This window comes from Apis cerana, linkage group LG14, assembly GCF_029169275.1.
Source record: "Apis cerana isolate GH-2021 linkage group LG14, AcerK_1.0, whole genome shotgun sequence".
Taxonomy (NCBI): domain Eukaryota; kingdom Metazoa; phylum Arthropoda; class Insecta; order Hymenoptera; family Apidae; genus Apis; species Apis cerana.
The window spans coordinates 1989778-2010847 of NC_083865.1; the positions used below are offsets into that span (position 1 = coordinate 1989778).

Consider the following 21070-nt stretch of genomic DNA (forward strand, 5'->3'; position numbering starts at 1 on the left):
TAATCTTAAATATCTTATTTGGTTTTTGTGATAGAAAAAAATATTTCAAATAGAAATTGAATATATAGAATAAAGATGTTAGAAATAACTTGATGTTAATCATTTCTTTTTGCAGAAGTCATATGAAAGTGATCATTCTTTTTAAATGGATTATTTATACTTTAACTGAATAATATTTTGTTTTCTACAAAAAAATATTAATTCTATTTTCAATAGAAGCTTAATTAATTTAGGTAATATTATAATTTGTATTTTACAAAAATTTATAGAAAATAATAAAAGCAATATAATATGTATTGCATCATGCTTCTTATTTTTTATTTTTTATATAACAGGTTTTACAATAAATTTTAAAATTAAAAAATTTCTTAAAATAATAATTTTTGTTGAAAAAAGTTGTTGTTATTATTATTATTATTATTATTATTATTATTGTTATTATTATTAATTTCATAAAAATATTTAAAATAAAGATATGTTGTACCAATTAATGGTTTAAAAATTACATAATTCTATTTAAAAAAAAATTTGACCTTTATATAAACTTTAATATGTCTATTTGCATAAAAGTTATTAATAATAATTATAATTTTTCTAACTTTTCTATATATAACTTTTCTATATATTTTCTGCGAAAAAAAATAATTTTTAATATTATTAGAAATAATGAGATATTTTATTTTGGAGTTGATTTATTGAAGTTATTTTATTCATTTTATATAATGGATTCAGAAAAATTTATAATGGATTTTAGTAATGGATTTTAGTATTTGTTAATCGAAATGCAAGATGCGGTTAACTAACATCTAATAGAGCTTATCCTTCGTTAGGGAGAAAATGATTGAAGCCTAAGTGTAATTTCGAAAGTGTTCACGAGCGAGAACTTGCATTCCTGAATTGGCAAAGACGGCTTGTTAAGTTTCCTGGTATGCTGTGCTTCTACGAGCTTCTAGAGAAATGCCTTCGATACCTTGCAGAGATTGTAACACCGTAGATAATACTAGCAAATTTCCATATTTTAGCTAATAGCATAATAACTATCATCATGCCAATCATTAGGAATTAATAAATAATTATTTACATTGATAATTTATCTTATGATGAAATTGAATACTCCAATCAATATTGCATAAAGTAAATAATTCTCTAAATAAATATATAATAAAAATTTAAAATAAATAATATACTGATATATTTGTAAATGATAAATAAAATATCAAATAATAATTATTTTATAGAAACAGAATAATTTAATATCTATTTCTTTTATAAAAATTAAAAAAATTTTCTATGATTGTAAAAAAAAATTCTATATCATTAATTTGCTAGAAAAATGATAAAACATATAAAAAATCGTTAATTCCGTGAAGTACAAAAATTAATTAATTTCAAAATTTATAAAATGAATTAAAATCGAAATTACTATTCAAAATACTATTTTAAAAATATTTTAATTTGAATAATAATTAAAAAAATAATTTAAAATTATTTAAAATTACTTTAAAGAATATGACATGATAAATAATATTTATTCTCAAAATAAAGAAAATTAATAAAAAGAAAAATATATATAAATATAATATATATAATATATAATATATATTATATCATATATATTATATATATTATATTATATATAATATAATATATATAAATATATATAAATAAAAAGAAAATATAATTTTCTTTTATTTTTTGTTATTTAACTGTTTTTCATCGTACTTATATGATCTGAAATGAAATTTACATTTATATAAATAAATTTATATAATACAATATTATTTATTTATATGAATAATTTTAATTATATATAATGTTCATAAAAGTTACAATTCTTTTTTTTTGTGAGTCAGAGATACAAATATATAATATATATATATATATATATATATATATATATATATATATATATTGTATATATATTATATAATATATAATATAAATGAAAAGCATAATAGGATTAAATTATAAAAATTAATAAAAAATTATAATTTAATTATTTTTTTACCATTACAATTGATAAAAAAATTAAAATTAATTTCCTAAAAATTTTACAAAAGTTATTTTTTTAGAAAAATAAAGATATTTTCTTTAAATTTTTATCAATAGTTTCTCTCTTTTGTAATATTTAAAGTCATTTATATCTTTATATCTTTTTATTAGTTTTTTCATAATTCTGTTATTTTACATAATAATGAATAAGGAATACATATATGTATCGATTTATCTAGTTATAACAAAGGAATTTGATATCATGTAAAAGATCGTAGAGAGAGTACCTAATTGGAATTGATGCGCTTCGAAACCGATATGCATCCTAGAACTTTATCGATCTAAATAGTGTCGGTGGTACCGTTTCCAATTAGTTATTTCGCCAAGTTTCTTGGCTTACCACGATTCGTCCTACTAGCTAAACTGTGCGCAGAAAGCTCTGATTCCAACCGCTTAGTTACTGAAAACGTTCGAAACAGCAAGTAACCAAACTCCTCTGATAGCCATTTGCGCCTAAACAAATAGCCTCGTTTCTTTTGAGTCATCAAGTGTCATTCATATATAAAAGTAATTAAAAGTATTAGATATACGAATATTAGATTCATTTGAAGTAAAGTAAAAAATAACAATTTGAAATAACGGATTATTACTATACAAATGAGTATTACTAATTATTTTATTTAAATGAATTAACTTCTATTTATCCAATATTATAAATGATTGAACTTTATAATTTGAGAACTTTTACAATGTAATTATATTATTAAAAAAACATCATTTAATTAATATAGCAAATGAAAAAAATCTTACAAAAATCTACAAAAATAAATATAATAGAATTCTATAATAAAATATTTGAGAAATTATTGATAATCGTTCAAATAAAAAATAAAATAAAAGTATTATTTGAAAACGAAATAAGGAAATGATTTTAAAAAAATCATTTATTTATAATGAATAAATAATAAATAAAACATGATTGTTTCAAATAATATTTAGTCGAATAAAATGATATATTATTTTAGCATCATTTTTAAAAGACATTTTTTATTTCAATATTTATTCAGTACCTAAGACTAGAAAATTTTAATTAAAGAATGTTAATCTTTCATAACATTTAATAAATTATTTATAATTATTTAATAAATTTTGTTTAATATTCCAGAGTTATAATAATTTATTATAAACTATTATTCATAATTTTTGCCATTATCAATTATTCAAAACCTTTAAAATTAGAAAAACTAAAAAATCTATTGCAACATTTAATAGTTTAAAATTTAAAATAATTTTAAAAAAATAATAGTAAGAACTTACTTGACTTTTCATTGGATCTGTATTAATCTGGCACATATAGAGTCCCTCGTCTTCTTGTTGTACATTCTTTATATGAAGATTCCACATGGTATGATCACTATGAGATACTGAGACTCTGTTATTGTGAGTTATTACGTGATCGTGGATTGCTTGAATTGCCTTACTATCCACTTTTAGCCAGCCAACCTACAAAAATATTTATTTATTATTAGAAATCCAACGATAAAATATTGAGATGAATATTCTATTATATTGTATGATGTATATTTTATCTATTATATGATAAATATTTTAATATATTTAAAACATTCAATGAAATTAAAATATTAATTCATTTCATAAAAAAATTAAATAAGAAAAATTTTTAATTTTAATTTTTTATTTTTCTGCAAATAATATTTTGTAATGTTAACCTTTAAAAATTTTAAGGAGATTTCTAAAAAGAATGAGATGTTTTTTCATTCATAAATAAAATCAAAATTCAAATTTTAATTTGTTTCTTAGAAATATTATTTTATAATTCTATCAAATTTTAAAACTTTAAAAAGATTTATCAAAATTTCAACAAATTAAATAGAAAAATTGTAATAATTTATGTAATATATAAAAATAAATATTTTAATGAATCTATGAAATGAGTTATAGTTTTATAATTTTTCAACAGATTTTTTAAATTATAATTATAAAATTTGAAATTGCTATGAAGAAATTGAAGTATTACTTATTTTCATGTTATATTTCATGTTATATATTTTCCTATATCCTTCTCATCTCTATGATTCTATTTTAATTATAGAATTAATATAAAAATCAATTAAATATTCTGATTACTAATAATCAATATTTAATTTTACAAACATTAATTAAACATATATTATAACATATGCATTTTGCAAAATAAAAATGCTTATAAAATATATTATAATAACAAAACAAAATTCTGTTTAAGTTCTATATTCTATTAATTTTCTATAAAAATATATTTTTATATAATATCTAAGAATTATGTTTTTTCTCAATATAAATCAATTAATTTTGGCTAAAAGTATCTATATATATATAGAATGAATCACTTAAGATTTTTAACTAAAAATTAAAATTTCGAAACTTTTAATATGATATTCTTATTTAAAAAGCATTTTAATTTCTTGAAAAATATATTTTATTCTTTAATCTTATAAGGAGAAAAATTCAAGAAAGTTTAAATAATGATTAAGATATCGAATTAAAAAAAAATATCAGATCATATAAATTTATTAATTAAAATGTATTTATAATGTTTATATTAATATATATTATTTTATTATTATTATAATCTTAGTTATATTAAAAAGCGATGTAATAAATAAAAAAATATAAATATATGGAACGTTTGAATATTTGAACGTTTGAATTTTTAAAAATATTCAAAATTAAATGAAACATTTCGAAAAATCTTAAGTTTTAATGTCAAATCCAATGACTTTCTGATCCTTTCCTTTTACAAATCTTTTATATACAAAATCATATGAGAAATCAATTATGTAAAAAAAAAAAAATTGTAAAATTTCATTTAATGAAAAAGAAAGTGCAATTAAATTTTGTAACTTTAACAGATCATAAAATCAAATAATGCAAAATTATTCTTTGTCATTTTTTTTCTATTTCTTCTATTATATATTAATTTCAGTAATTATTTAAAGTCATTCGTCTCAGTTACCAGATATATTTCTGTATAGCTATCCAACTGGATCGCGCATGAAACAGCGTTTAAGTAGCAATAAAATCAAGATGTGTCCATGGTGTCAAGTTTTTGAAGCGGCTAATTCAATTTAGTGAGCAATTTACTACAGCCACGCAGGTTAAGCCTGTTAGTCAAGAGTAAGTCCCCCGGTCAGATCGAAAGGGTTAATGAGACGGCAGCACACGGAGCAAACGAGGACGATCAGAGGGCAGGGGTATGTTCATGGATTTCGACGGTCGAGAACACCGCAATTTCCCTATAGACAGGCCGAATACGGAATACAAACAAGCCGGATACCTATGCCACGGCCGGAGAGACACGTATAGGTGGCGCGTACGCGTCTTCTATCTCCTTAGCCAAACTTCGGAACGATATTTGCATTTTCCTTACAATATTCCAAATCTCGCGAAGTCGCAGAGGCGTACTACAGAGGATCTCGAGAAACGCTTGTATTAATAGAAAAGGGGTTACCGGGTGTGCGCGAGGGATGTCGTAATGGTGTTCGAAATTGTTTTTGGAAAGTGGCTCTCGTTCCCGGAAAGATGTAATTGAAATTTATTCCTACCGTGTGTACAATCAAATGCAGACGGCTAGCAACGAGATTGTGCCTCTTCAGCATTGCAAAATTCCTTATCACATGTAGTTTCGAAAATAATCTTAGAGCACAAAATATATATCAGATAATACATTATTGATGAGATTAATTGATTCTTAATTAATTGATTCTATTATAAGAATAATAAATTAATCAATAATTGATTTAATTGATTGTGATGAAACAAATTTATTCGGGTAACCAATTAAGAAGAATTAATTTTATTATATAATTTTAAGTGAATCGAAAAAAACAATTAAAAAAATAAAAAAATTTTTTTGAAGTAATTTTTAAATATTAATAAATAATTTTTAAATATAGATGTTTATTAGATAGGAAAACATTTAATAAGAGAATGTATTAGTATAAAAATGTATTAGTATTAAATTATGTATTATGAATGTATTAGTATTAAATTAATTTTTTTATATCGATCTAGGATATTAGAATACAATCAGTCATTATAGCATATTAATTGTATATACATACATGATTTATTTTATAAATTATATGAATGAAATATTATACAATAGTCGATGTTGATACTATATTTATAAATGATACTATATTTATAAATATTAATGGTCATTCATTTATTATAGATTGAAAATATTAATTAATCATTATTTAAAAATTATTTATAAATTATTATTTTTTTATTAAAATTGAATATGAATTTTTATTAATAATAAATAAATAATATAGCAATTTTATGTTTTTTAGAAAAATATAATTTAAAAATTTTAAATAATGATCAACGAAAGAAGCAAGTTTCAAAAATATTTTATTGTTGAAGAAATTAATAATTAATTGATACTATATCTATGTATTTTATAAAACTAATTTGCTAGAAAAGTCTTAAATATTTATAATTTCAGAATACTATATTCATATTTATTTGAGTAGAATTTTAATTAAGAAAAAAGAGAAAAAAAAATAAATTAAATTAAGGAAATTAAAAATTATATAAAAATCTATAATTGCGAAAAGGAGTAATTAAGCATAAAACACAAATAATTAAGCATAAAAATAACAGATTATAATTATTAAAAATTACAGGTAAGAAATTCAAATTAATATAAAATAAGAAATAAATATAATTCATAATATCTTTAATACAAATATTTATCTTTCAAATCAAAAATAAGAATAATTATAATATTTTACACTATAATTTTCTTCACATAAGACTTTTTAAATTAATTTTGCGAAAGTACTCGAAGTTTTTCGAATAGTCAAGAAAAATATTAATGTATGCTGATTTATAGATTGTAGAGCTGGAAATTTTTCCAATCAATATTTTGTATTATATATTCTTCGCGATTAAGTTCATAGTTATTTTTTAATATATAATATAGTATTTATATAAAACTATCATTATAATAAGAAAAAAAAAGTATTTTTAAAGTAATGATATGTATTGTGTATAAATTATGTGTGAAAATTTATATTGCATAATATAATAAAAGCCAATTCTTAAAAATATATGTTATATAAGAATTGAAATGAATTTTTGTATTAAAAAATTATATTCTTTATATGTTTATATATATACACTATTTTAATTTACTTATATTTATTAACAGATTTCATATTTAACAAATTTTAAGTTATTTTTCTAAAATATAAATAACCAATTAAGGATTTTGAGGTTAAGCTCAATAATATTGTTTCTTATTCATTGATAAAATATATGTATTAAATAAAAAACTTTTAATTAAATAGAATTATAATATTCTTTCACCTTTTATTTTAAATCTTCTATATTTTTTCATTAGTTTTATCAATTTATTTTGTATAAAATTTTATAATTTTTATGTAAAAAAGTTAGTTTATATTATCTACATATATGTTGAAAATATATAGATTAATATTTTATGGTTAATTTTATCGTTATAATTTATGGTTATTTATTTAAAATATATTTTAAATATATTTTAAATAATTATTTTAAATATATGTTTTATATAGATTAAAAATCTGTTGTGGAAGGAAAATTTATTATAATTTATAGTATTATAGTAAATATAGTTTTCTTTATTAATCAAATATTATATCATAAATATATCATATTATATCATATTATATCAATAAAAACAAAATAATATAATCTTTTCAATTAGTAATATAAATTTATTTTCGATCAAAGTTTACTTTATTATAATTATTATATTTTATTGTTTTAATCTTAATATTATAGTTAACTATAATTTTGAAACTAAAAATATTTATAAAATTTATAATTTATTATTTATTATAAGTATTTATAAATAATAATAATTTATAAATAAAGAAGTCATTTATTTTCTGAATATATTAAATAAAATAAATTAAACAAGAAAATGCATAAAGATAATAATTATAATTTATATTGAATATTGAAATAAAACTTCAAATAAAAGAAGTGATATCATATATTTCTTTTCATTCGTACATTTATTGTATCTGTAATTTATTTATTGTATCTATAACATAGATTGATTTAATGTATCATATATAATTAGATGAAAACTCTTCTCTATATAATATTTATTTTCTTATTCTTATTCTTATATATTAATTACATTAATTAATTATATTGTTTATATGTTTTAGTTCTACTATTGAAGGAATAATTAGTTAGAAATAATTACATTTACATGTAAAATTAATATGATTTTGTGATTTTTGAAATATTATAAATATTCTGACATTTTTCTTTTTAACAACTTTTTAATAAATTTTTCTTATTTTAAACAACCTAAAGAATATTATAATGTATAAAAATTTTTATTTTTTTTCGATTAAAGAAAAAAATTGAGATGAAAAATGCTTTCTAATATCAAATATTTAAATATAAATATAGAACTCCAACAATTCTAATGGAATTTTTAAAATAATATATAATTAATTTAATTGTCTGGTCAAATATTCATTGGATAGAGAGAAATATTGAATTATGAAGTAATCTGGGAGAAATTGTGAATGCATGCTTCATTCATATCGTCGGACTTACAGTGGCTTGGCATTAAGTTTCAAATGAAAAATTAGCAGCAGTTGCTCGTTACCACTTTACTCTCGCATAATGTCATTAGACGCTCGTAACCAGATTATTTATCTCTTTATAGCCGTGCCAAAGCGTTCTTAACGAGAGGAACAGGCTTGTTGCTACATGACTCTTCGACCTATGTTCACCACCTGAACACGCCCTTTTGAATTTTTAACATCCTTTTATTATCCAGCTTTTCGTTCGTTTGGCTCTCATTAAAATTGAAACACGTTTTATACGACTCGTTGTGGTAAACCGCAAAATTTTCTGTATGTAGCAAGAATTATAGGATGGAATTTGTTTATTTCGACTTAGTAAACATGAATACATCCACTCTCGTTTCATTTCTACTTAAAAACCGTGACTTTAAACAGTGATAGCGTAGAAAATATCGTATTAAAACTGCTATTAGGAAAAGTAGACAATAATCATTTTAGCTTTGCTACATTCTTTAAATTATTTTCGATCCAATTATCTTTTTCTTTTCTTTTCCTTTTTTTTCTTTTTTTTTTTTCATTCCTAACAAATTTTTTTAAATTTAAACAAAAAAAAGAATAGAATTTTTGACATTTTCTCTTTTTTAAATATTGTATATAATTTTATATAAACAAAATAATTTGAAAAGGAATATAATTAAAGAAAATAAGCAATAAGCGAATGATAAATTAAGAAATTGGTTTATGAAATTAGTTAGATAAAATTGTTAATGGTAAAATTACACATATTAGATTTAAATTCTAAATATTATTAATTAATATTTAATGTGTCAGGAATTACTGTCAAATACAAATATATTGGAGATTTTAATGGAACAATAGATAGATATAAAACAGAAATTTTCGAATATTTATCTTTTCTTATAATTATTATATATTACTACTATATTTTTCAAAAAAGAATCAAAAAATAATTTCTTATTTTATCTAAACATTTTATTGATTTGTGTATGTAATCAATGTTTACGTTTACATTTTTACATTTACATTTTACAAAAATTGAATTAAATGTTTATTTATCATAATAAATACTGAAAGCAGTTGCATTCGAACAAAATAATATTATAATACAGTCTTTGTTAATTTTACGATTAAGACTTAATTTTTTTAATAAAAAAACAAGATTTTTTTCTAAAAGAAATTTGTTTCATCAGCGTTGTATATATTTTGCAAATAATACTTTTGGTCAATTAAAGTTTATTAAAGTTGAGTATCAAAATTTTTACAGCATTATTTGCTGAAAACTTTTCACCTGAAATATTTAATGATACCGTGACATATATAATTTAAATTTTGTTAGCCAGTTTGAAATCTGAATTTTCGTTTAATTACTGATTAAATTCGAAAGCTTTTTCGCATAGCATAAACTCAAATATTGACATTTCTATTTTTTTGATTTGTATTATAAAAACCATGATATAGCAAAATTCAGAATATTTATTTTCTTGTAATATTTATTAAAATTTTATTTTAAAAGTACTTAAATAATTTTTAGTATTTTCAATCATATTTTTATTTGTTAATCATAAATTTCCTAGAGTTATACTTTTAAGCTGCACTTTTATTTTTTAATTTTTATTTTTATTTTTTATTTTTCAATTTAAATATTTCTTATTTCGTTAACACTTATAATTAATATTATAATTAATAATAATTTCCTCTTTGATGATACACAATGTAGAATATCAATATTATATTGCAATAATAAAAATAATATGAAATCGAAGAAGAATGCATTATATGTATACATACAAATAAAGTTTCAATAAAATCAGAATTTTCAAATTAGATGAAATTTAGTAGGAATTTCCAAAATAATATTCAAATACTTTTATTGGCTTTTATGTAATCAAAAAGAGAGCAGTTCAATTATTTTATAATCCTGATTAGTATTTATTTTTAGAAAACTATCTATTTTTAATCATAATTTTTATTAACTTTTAGAACACATTTTAATATTAATAGAAAAACAAGCAAGATATTCCAGAAAATCAAGTTATATTATAATCAAGTTTATTTAATTATTATCCTATATATTAAGTAATTATAATTTTTATTATATTATTGTATTTTTATTTCTTATTGTCTTATATATTTAATATTATTAAAGTTAAATGTTCTATAGAATTTAGTACATCAATTTAAAATTAAACGATTTTGCTTAACTTAGTCTAACCTAAATAAATATAGTAACTTATATTATTTTATAATAGCTTATCATTTATTATTATTTGGACGTTGAAAATTCAATTTATCGGAAAAATTAGAGCATGATTTCAGATTCTGTTTTATGAGATTATTTAAAATATACCATTAAATTTTTAATTCAAAATAATTAAAAAATAAAGAATTCTAGTAAAAAACAAAAAAAATAATTATTTCATATAATAATAATAATGAGTCATCAATTTTATATATAATATTTTTAATTATTTTTGTTAATTCTTCTGCAATGCTTTTTCTCATTATTATTATATTAGAAATTTATAATTTGATTTCAATTAACTTGATATATTTGATTTATTAGATTTATATCCTGCTTTTCTTTAAATTTTGTTGATGCTTTTTTGAAATTAATTAATAAAATTAATTAAATAGATGCAGAATTCTGTTTGAATTTAAAATTTTGTTATAAATTATTCTACAGTCGTATTTTACAACAAAATAAAATGATATTCAGAAATCATATTTAGCTAGATATAAAGAAATAATTTTATCGTAATAAGTTTTCTTCTTATTTTTCTAAATTAATTCATATTATTACACTTTTAAAAAAATTTGCTCTTTTAATTATTTTACTTCTGATATATTAATATATTTGGATAGTTTATCAATTTTAAACATTGAAATAAATAATTAAAATATAAAAATATTGGATGATATTTATTAAATAATAAAAAATTAAATTTTGGAATAAGTAAAATAGAAAATGTGCCAAAAATAGAAACTGTCTTATCATCTTATTCATATATTAAAAAATTAAATTGTTTATCATTTAATAAATAAGTTCGATATTTTTATATGTTAATTTTTACATTTGTTCAATCGATTCTGAGAATATTTATGAATATATGAATATTAATATTTTATGTTAATATATTCGTCACTTTTGGAAAATTAATTCTACAGATCAAAACAATTATGAAATTTAGTATACAAAAATTAAGATTTATTTATTCAATAATAAATAATTGAATTCAATAATTGAAGTTTGTATTAGATAAAATGAGACAGAAGAAAAAGAGGGATTGTTCTGTCTCTATTACATGATCGTCATATTTTATCTCTGTCGTATTTTATTCTTGTTTTGTTTCATCTAATGCGAACTTAAATTGATTATAATTTAAAAAAATAAATCTCAATCGACATTGTTATAGATTAACTTTTATGTTCGTTTTGACTTCTAGAATCCATTCTTATTTTAAATTTTGTTTTTTAATTAAAAAAAAGTTAAACGTTATCTTTTAAATATTTTATTTTAAATCGATTTTATGGTATTATTGGTGTACAATTATTTACAAAAATGATGCGATGTATAGACAGAATGTACATATATTCAATTGGATTAAGTTGAGTAAATAAGTTTGTCTCGTTTGAAACAATCGGCTTATAAGAGAAAAATATATCTCAATTATAGCCATAATACTATTTAGGAATTCTGAAGAAGAATGTTAATAATCCAGTAATTGTAACACGGATAAAGGTATAATTAAATTTATATCGTTCAACGCTGACTTTATTAAAGAAGGAAGTTGGGATTTTTCAAATTGTTATTCCTCCCCTTGTAATACTTTCTTTTTTATAGGGAAAGTACACCACGATGACGCGTAATGAAATTGTCTTCATGGTTGCGGATATGAAATCCAATACGACAAGGGAAATGGTTCTATTTTTGTGTTCAAACATAAGGATGTGGCAGCAGGAAGGATATCGAATCAAGAAGAGTGCTTGTGGAATTTATTGGTATACAGGTTGTTTGAGAAATTGGTTTTGTCGACAAAGACATTTTATTTGGACAAAAGAGAGTGATATAAAATTCGCTACGACCGATTTTTAAAAAAGTGGTTGTCGAATATTGTTTGTTGTGAATATAATAAATATGATGTCACGTTATACATAATATATTATAAATCTTTTCAATATAATAAATATAAAATCTTATATTATTTTAAAAGAAAATTTATTTAAATTTAATTAAATTTATTAAAATTTTAATTTTAATAATAATATACGATTATACAGATAGAACATAATGCATGAAGCAATATTTGGAATTTTCAAAATTTTATTTTTTCATATTTTTAATATAATTTTTACGGAATATTTTTTAGAAATATATGTGTGTGAGAGAGAGAAATCAATATAATTATTTTAATATTTTAAAATACAAAATTCTCCTTTAAAATAATGAAAAGAATGTTGAAATTTTAATTTCATTACTTCAATATATTTTGCTAAAAATATCTATATACACATATTTTATTATGTTCTACATATAATATTTTATTTGACATATTTAATGTATTCGTTATATATTTTGTTCCAACAATTTTGTTGATTTAGTTCAGGTATGTATAAATATTTTTATGTACATGAAACTGTATATTATAGAAAATAATATCTTGATAATAAATAATATCACATGTATATTTTCATATTGTAGACAGAAAATCAAAAATTATAAGATTAAAAATGTGATTTTAATTTTTCAGATTATATAAAAAAGTATTTTTTACAAAATTAATTTTGAAATTCCACAGAGATTTTGAAATTTTAATTTTTTGGTTAAGTTAAATAGTTTTTATAAAATTAATTTTTGACGTTTCACAAGAAATTTGAAATTTTTATTTTTTAATTAGGCAATATATTCGTAATAATAATAATAAACTTAATAATGTGATTTATTTGCAAATTTTATAAAATTAAAATAAAATACTTAGCTTATTAAATATATAGAGTATATTATTTTTTAGGATAAATACAATTAATTGCTAATAATAAAAATTCATATTTTTGTTTAAAAAATTAAATGTCTCTAATTTAATTGATTCTTTAGCTTGAATAACATTTCTTCAATTCAAAATGACCGTGTATAACTATCAACTTATAATATTTTTTGTAAATTGTAAACGTAAAATATTTTTTCATGTTGTTATGCTCTATTTGGTTAATTTAGAATATATTACTTTGTAATTGATATAATGATTATTTTGCCAATATATTCCATGAATTAGAATTTACTTTCAATTGAAAAATTCAAAAATATAAAAACAATTTAAAAAATAAAAAAAATTATGTTATTCTTATTAATTTATATAAAAAATGTTATATATAGAAATATAAGAAAAAAATATAAGAAAATATATAAGAAAAGTAATTTATATATATATATATATATATATATATATATATATATATATATATATATAAATTAAATGTCATAATGTCATAATAATATTTTTTAACTTCTCATGAAAAAAAATTATATTCTATCTTGTCAATTATGGCATATTAAAAACAAAATGACTTCTAATTGAAAATTATGATTTTTAGATTTTAGGAAAGTACTTATAATAATAATTATTATTATATTTAATATCATTTTAAATTCCATTTGAAGTTTTTTAATATCCATATTCCATTAATATCCATTTAATATTAAAACAAAATCAATCACAATTTTATAATTACGATTCACAATAAATTTCTTCTTAAACTCCTATTATATTTATTAAGAGATAAATTTATACTATAATTAATACTAATTAATTAAATATATTAATTATTACAATAATATTTCTATAAAAAATTGATATATGATAATAAATATAATAAAGCTACTCTATTGGAAAATAAACGTATATGCAATTTTTTTTATAATTAGTATAAAAGTTTTCAATCTTTTCACAATAATTGAAACGTTAGATTAAAATAAAAATATGTTAAATGAGTAAAAGTGATAGCTAAGATAGATGTATTTCACTATCGTTGCAAGAATTTCATACATCAGCGATTGATGAATTTTCATAGGGGAAAACTTACCCTGTAACCTCCCAAATGTTTGACCAGACACGTAAAAGTTGCGTCCCTTCCTAACGCCACTGTTAGATTCGAGATAGGGGCGGCGAATTCGGGTGGGAAAGCACCGCCTGAAACAGATATATACGATGCACGTGAAAAACTCTTACAGATTTACATAACTTGTTTAGTATAGTTTAGAGACATTCATTTATTATATAAGCTAGACATATTTGGATGAAGAATGATCGAACTAAGGAGCAAGAAACGAGATAAATTCATAAGCAAACGGAAAATTTTATAGTCGACCAGAAAAATCAATTGTGTAAATTAAAACATTTTGAGAATAAAAATAATGGAATAGTTTTCATTATTATATTTCTGTAAAAGTCCTTAAATGATAAATATAAGTTTAAAAAAAAGTATTTCTTATTATTACGTACAACTATTTGATAAACTATTTGATAAAAATATTTGATCAACTTTTAAAATGCTAATAATATTTGTCAAAATAAATATTTTAAATATTACTTAATTTTTATTATTTAATAACTTCGGTTTAAATAAAATGGTATTTTAAATAGAGTGGAATAATAAAATTTTTAATAAAATATTTTATTTTAATAACATGATATAAAATACTTTAATCTCATTTAAAATATTGAATCGTTTTATAAATAATGTTTTTTTGATTTATTCTTAGTAACAGCTAAAAATTTCTATTCAAAGATATTGAAAAAAATTGAGATGGAAATAAATAATGATAATAAAAGATATTTTTGCACTTAGAAAAATCGGTCAATTATACCATGATTTTCAATACTATAGTACATATATGTATAAAGAAAAATTAGAAATCTTTATATTTAAAAATGTATTAATTTTGAATTTGAATAATTTTATTATTTAAAATAAAAGAAATAAAATAATTTAAGACAATATTCAAAAATTCTTAAATTTCTTTAAGTAAAATACTATTTTCAAATACTATTTTAAAAATTTATTTGTAATTGTAAATAAAATATTTCATTTTCAAAATTATATCTATACTTTAAAGTAAGAATTAGTATTTATGTATAATGTAATAATTTTATTTAATAAACAGAATTATTTATTAATTATTATTTGAAATAATATTTTATTTTGTTCTATTTAAAATTTAGATTTTCACATTTTTTGATTGTTGTTTTTTGATTTCTGCACTAATCTATTTTGGTGAAATTTTCAACATATATGTAAATTTATTAATATAATTGATAATAATATAATTGATGATAATAAATTTACAAAAGATATTGATTAATTTTTTATTACAAATTGAGATAAAAAAATTGTAAAAAATAATTTTTACTATTTTTTCATGATAAATTTTTTTTTTAATTTTCTTACACATTAATTACATATTAATATGAATTAATCACTTGACTCAAAGTTTGGTTTACAAAAAAATATAAAAATTATTGTAATGATTTGAAATAAATTCTAAATAGTAAATGTTTTGAGATACTGTATTCATCATAAATTTAAAATTTAAACATATCTTGATAAACTTAAAAAATATTTTTCTTGATTGATATGATCAATTATCGATTAATTATTTGTCTACAGGTCTTATTATATAATTATTATATAATTTATAAACTTTAAAAAGATTTAAACTTTTAATGTATAAGATTTTTAATACATGATTATTTGAATCACATTACACATATTTTTTTGTGTATTTAAAAATTAATTTTGTCCAGTTAATTTGTTGGAATGTCATCTAATAACTAATCTAATGAACTGAAGAAAACATTGATAACTTATTGCACGAATATTGTATATTTTATATCTACTTTTGTAGTATTTTTGAAAACAATAGATTTGAAAATTCAAAAATTGATTAAAATTGATTTAAAAAAATTTTAAAATTGATTCAAAGAATATTATATATAATTATTTAGGAATATACAATAAACAAAAAATTTTCAATAAATTTTTAAAATAAATATAAATATGATTTTATGAAAAGTATAAAGAACTAGAATTTTATTTGATCAAATTTCCTAAAAAAAATAATACAATAAGTATTACTTATTATATAGTAAGCCATCGATATACATAAGAAAGAATGATAATATCATCCAAAAATTTACTGATTTTTGATCAAAAATATTTAAATATTCTTTTTTTTCCTTGCATTCAAAAATATAATTCGAGTACATAATGTACAAACAAGAAGAATACAATAATAGGACCGATAAAATGATTATTTCAAAAACGGAATAACATTCATATCAATTCAAGTTTGTATATTATATTTCACATTTAATGCTTCTGTTAAATTATTTTTGTACTTAACGCGGAATCGTTATTTATTATTTAATGGCTCGGTTGTGCGGAACGATGTTTCAAATATTTTTCGCGTAGGTATGATGTTACTCTCTTTCCCCTCTTTCCATTTCGTCCCCTACACTATGCGCACGTTTATTTATGCGAATCCATTATCCTGCCCTTCGTAAAATATACTGAATAATATCCCGTGATCCTGACGTAAGCATTACCATTGTTTTTGACTTTAACATATGCGAATTTTTTTAACGTGTGCGGAATGATATATGTAATTATGGCATTTAAAATGTTGAAAGCGTAATTAATTTCTTAAATAGATGGTAAGATAAAATTAGTTATTTTTAAAAAGAGAATAAAAATATAATATATATGTTAAATGATGTGAACTAATATGATGTGAACTAGGATATAAACTATATAATAAACGAAGAAGGAAATGAATCTATATAAAAAAATAAGAAGAAAATCTATAATTTTTTTGTGCAGAATTTTATTTTCAAATAAATTAAAAATTCGAGTATATTTTGTTAAGTTTCAAATAAATAATAATTTTGCTTTAAAGAGGCATTAATTTCTAAGACTAATAATATTATGAAGAACTACATTCAATTAAATTATAAAACTTGATGAATTTTATAATTAAATTATATAATTCATGAATATCATGTACTATTAAAAATCAATAAATATTATTTTTTATTAAAAATTAAAATTAAACATAGTAAATATTATTAAATAAATAATAATATTTTAAATTATTTCTCTGATATAAATCTCTCGTAAAATCAATTAAGTTTCAATTAAGTTCAGTTTAAAAAAATTTGTTATTTTATACAAATCGTTGTATAAAATAAACTGCTATTATTTAAATTATCAAACCATTAAAACCTTTTCATCTCATAACTAATTATCAAACATAAGCAACTTAGTGAATATAATATTCGAAACGTGGCGCTAGATTTACCCGGTTCTTACCGATGTTTAAGAAAGCAGACACGTAAAGAAGATTTTATTCTAAGGAAACATTTCAATCACTGGTAACACTAAGAACGTAGAAATTGATTTTCTGTTATTTACTTCGTGCTATGTTCACTCACGGATCTCTGAAATTTCCATCTGATATTTACATTCGTCAGCGGGAACGGATTATATTAATATTGTTGCGCATATTTATTTGCAAAGAACGCGAACAACACTCACATCTCTGATACGTGTTGATACGATATTCTGCACGAAGACGCAGAACATCGCAGTACAGATGCTTTGTACTTGTAGTACAGTTATACATCGAATTTCATGTTTCATTTTCGTGACGTGCGGCGCAAGGATAATTTGATACAGAATAAACGAGCCGTGTCTACACGATACTACGTAATATTAAATACCTCACATTTCCTGTGATGTTAAAGGGTACTCTTTATTAGCCCTAATCATCAACTGGAGTTTTCACCCATAAATTTTCTAATTATGTGCATATGTTTTATATTTTTGTTCCTCGCATTTCGCTTTCGAGAAAATATATAAATGTTTCAAATGACGGATATTGGAAACGATTTATTTTTTAGAAATCAGTGTTGATTAGCTCCTTTCTCAATGATTTTAATCATTTTGAAATATAAAGAATAATTTTTAAATAGTCCACTTCAGTTTTCATGTTATTTATAAAAAAAAATAATGTATGATAATGTAGTATTGATTCTGTTTACAAATATGTATTGGTGATACGTGACAGTGTATGATCACTAGTTATCAATTGCTTGATATATGAATATATATATTAATTATAAAATATTAACAATTAATACATTTCAAAAAGAATAATAAAATTGTACATGATTTTTTCTGAATAAAATAAATTGAAACTATAGAATAATAATTCTTTTGAGATTTCATTTTTGAAAAAATAAATTTTGAAAATTTTCGGCAACCGATTGCACTTTATGTTAATATTTTAAAAATTAACATTAATTATAAAGAACTATAACTTACATTAGTAAAGGAATTACTGAAAATGATATCTATTTTGTCATAAACAAATTATTATTTATCGAATTACAATAGCCAATGAATTTTCTTAATTAAATATCCCTATGAATTTTTTTTTCATTGCTATGATTTTTAATATATACTTTAATATATTTAATTCTTTAATAAAAAAAAAAAAGCATAGTAAGTACAAATTTTTGAAAAATTTTAAAGCTTCGAAAATGAAAAATTATTATTCTATATTTTAAATTTATTTTTTCATGAAAAACTATTAGAACTATTCGTAATACCTTGTATAATAAATAAAATAATATCATCAGTTATAATTTATTCACATTGGAATATGAAAATATAAAACAACTTTAAACAATTAAAATTATAATAGCCAAAGTTAAAACTTTGAAAATTTAAACTAAATTAAAACTAAAAAAGTATCATTTTTGTCGTGATATATATATATATACATATATCTGTTAGAAAATAATAATAAATATAAAAAAAATTAAAAAAATAATTGTATTATACTACTTGCTTAAAGTTATATTTTGCTTAAAGTTAATATTTTTATAAGACATTATAAGAGAATCTTTGAAATGAAATTCACGTTATATGAAGCAAGATATGGAATATAAAATTATTTAATTCTATATATATATATATATATATGTATGTATGTATGTATGTATAATAAGATATATATTCTTTTACTTCCACTATCTCCTTTTATTTTTCTACTTCATTAAATACAAACTAATCTATAATTTAATAAATAAGTTTCAATCAACATTTTATACCAATATACCAATATACCAATTTTTATGTTTGTTTTAGCCTTTAAAATTGATTCTCTACATATATCTTATTATTATAATATTGTTCAGATTGCAATAGTAGTATTTTAATAATAATAAAAAATAAATAAAAATATTGTAAAAATAAGTATTAGTGAATAATTAACTATGGTGTATTGTTAAGTACATTTATACATGTATCGAATATTTTTTTGACTGAGGTGTATATGTGTGAAAAAGTTATTACTCGTGACTATTAATGCATTTCTTAAAGATAAGTCAACTGTATTAGTACGATTACACGTGCGGTGTAATCACATACACATCTATAAGAGAATGTCTCTCAGAATATCATAGCAAGTGATCGTATCTGATGGTGTAATTAAAAAGATACTATCTGTTGTCGTATCAGGCGGTCAGACTACGATGTATTCACAATGAGTGAATACTAGTAACTATCTCTCTTTACTAATCTCTCTTTACTAGTAACTATATTCGTAACCGTATCTGATAGTCAGAATGTTTATAAACGATGTATTTACAAACTATCTAATTACCGTACCCGGCGATGAGACTATAACATACTTATAGTGAGACTTTCTTCATCAGTGAAACTTGTGTCTTCAGAAAATCCTTTTCTAATTCAATTGAAAAGATCTCAGTTTCTGGATAGGGCAATATATATAATAATTAATTATCGCGATCAGTGTCTGATTTCCGACATCTCCAAGTTAGAGGAAAATTCCAGAAACTAGAATGATGTTGATTATTGTTGAATATAACCGTGTTTGGAATATATCACCTTAAGGATCGAGCTCTACTTCAGTCAGACTAAAAAGAGCTTTTCAAATGACATCATTTTTTTTTTTAGGTTTTTAGCTTTGTTTAAGTTTAACTTATAGAGGCCTGCAAACGATAATAACAGAAAAGAATTTCTATAAGAAATTTCTCAAAATAAGTCTGTTTATAAATCCCGCGACTATATATTTAAATTAATTAATTCAGATATTAACTTAAATAATTTGATAATATCAATTAATTTAATATATTAATATATTTAAATATATTAATTACATGTTAATAGTATTTAAATAATTAATAAATGCGGCATTTACATCACGTTATAGTATTAAAATGAAACTGAAAAACATTATTGGAATATTATCTCTTTATCTTATCAGGTTTCTTGTATTTCGCTTTGATAAATAGAATGTGAAAAGAAAATTTATTTATTTAAAATTGTAAGTTTCGGAAAAAATTTGTTAGAAAATTGTAAAAATCATATTATAA

At 20.1% G+C, this 21070-nt stretch overlaps 1 protein-coding gene across 2 annotated transcripts in view; it reads right to left on the bottom strand.

Moving 5' to 3' along the window:
• Nucleotides 1-21070, bottom strand: part of LOC108004398 (lachesin-like) — a 173259-nt gene that overhangs the window by 45524 nt on the left and 106665 nt on the right. For both annotated transcript variants that reach the window (XM_062084194.1, XM_062084193.1), the window contains exons 3-4: nucleotides 14694-14800; nucleotides 3310-3495 (exon numbers count right to left, since the gene is read on the bottom strand). In XM_062084194.1, coding sequence (XP_061940178.1) covers nucleotides 3310-3495; nucleotides 14694-14800 — 293 coding nt within the window. The remainder of the gene's footprint in view (nucleotides 1-3309; nucleotides 3496-14693; nucleotides 14801-21070) is intronic.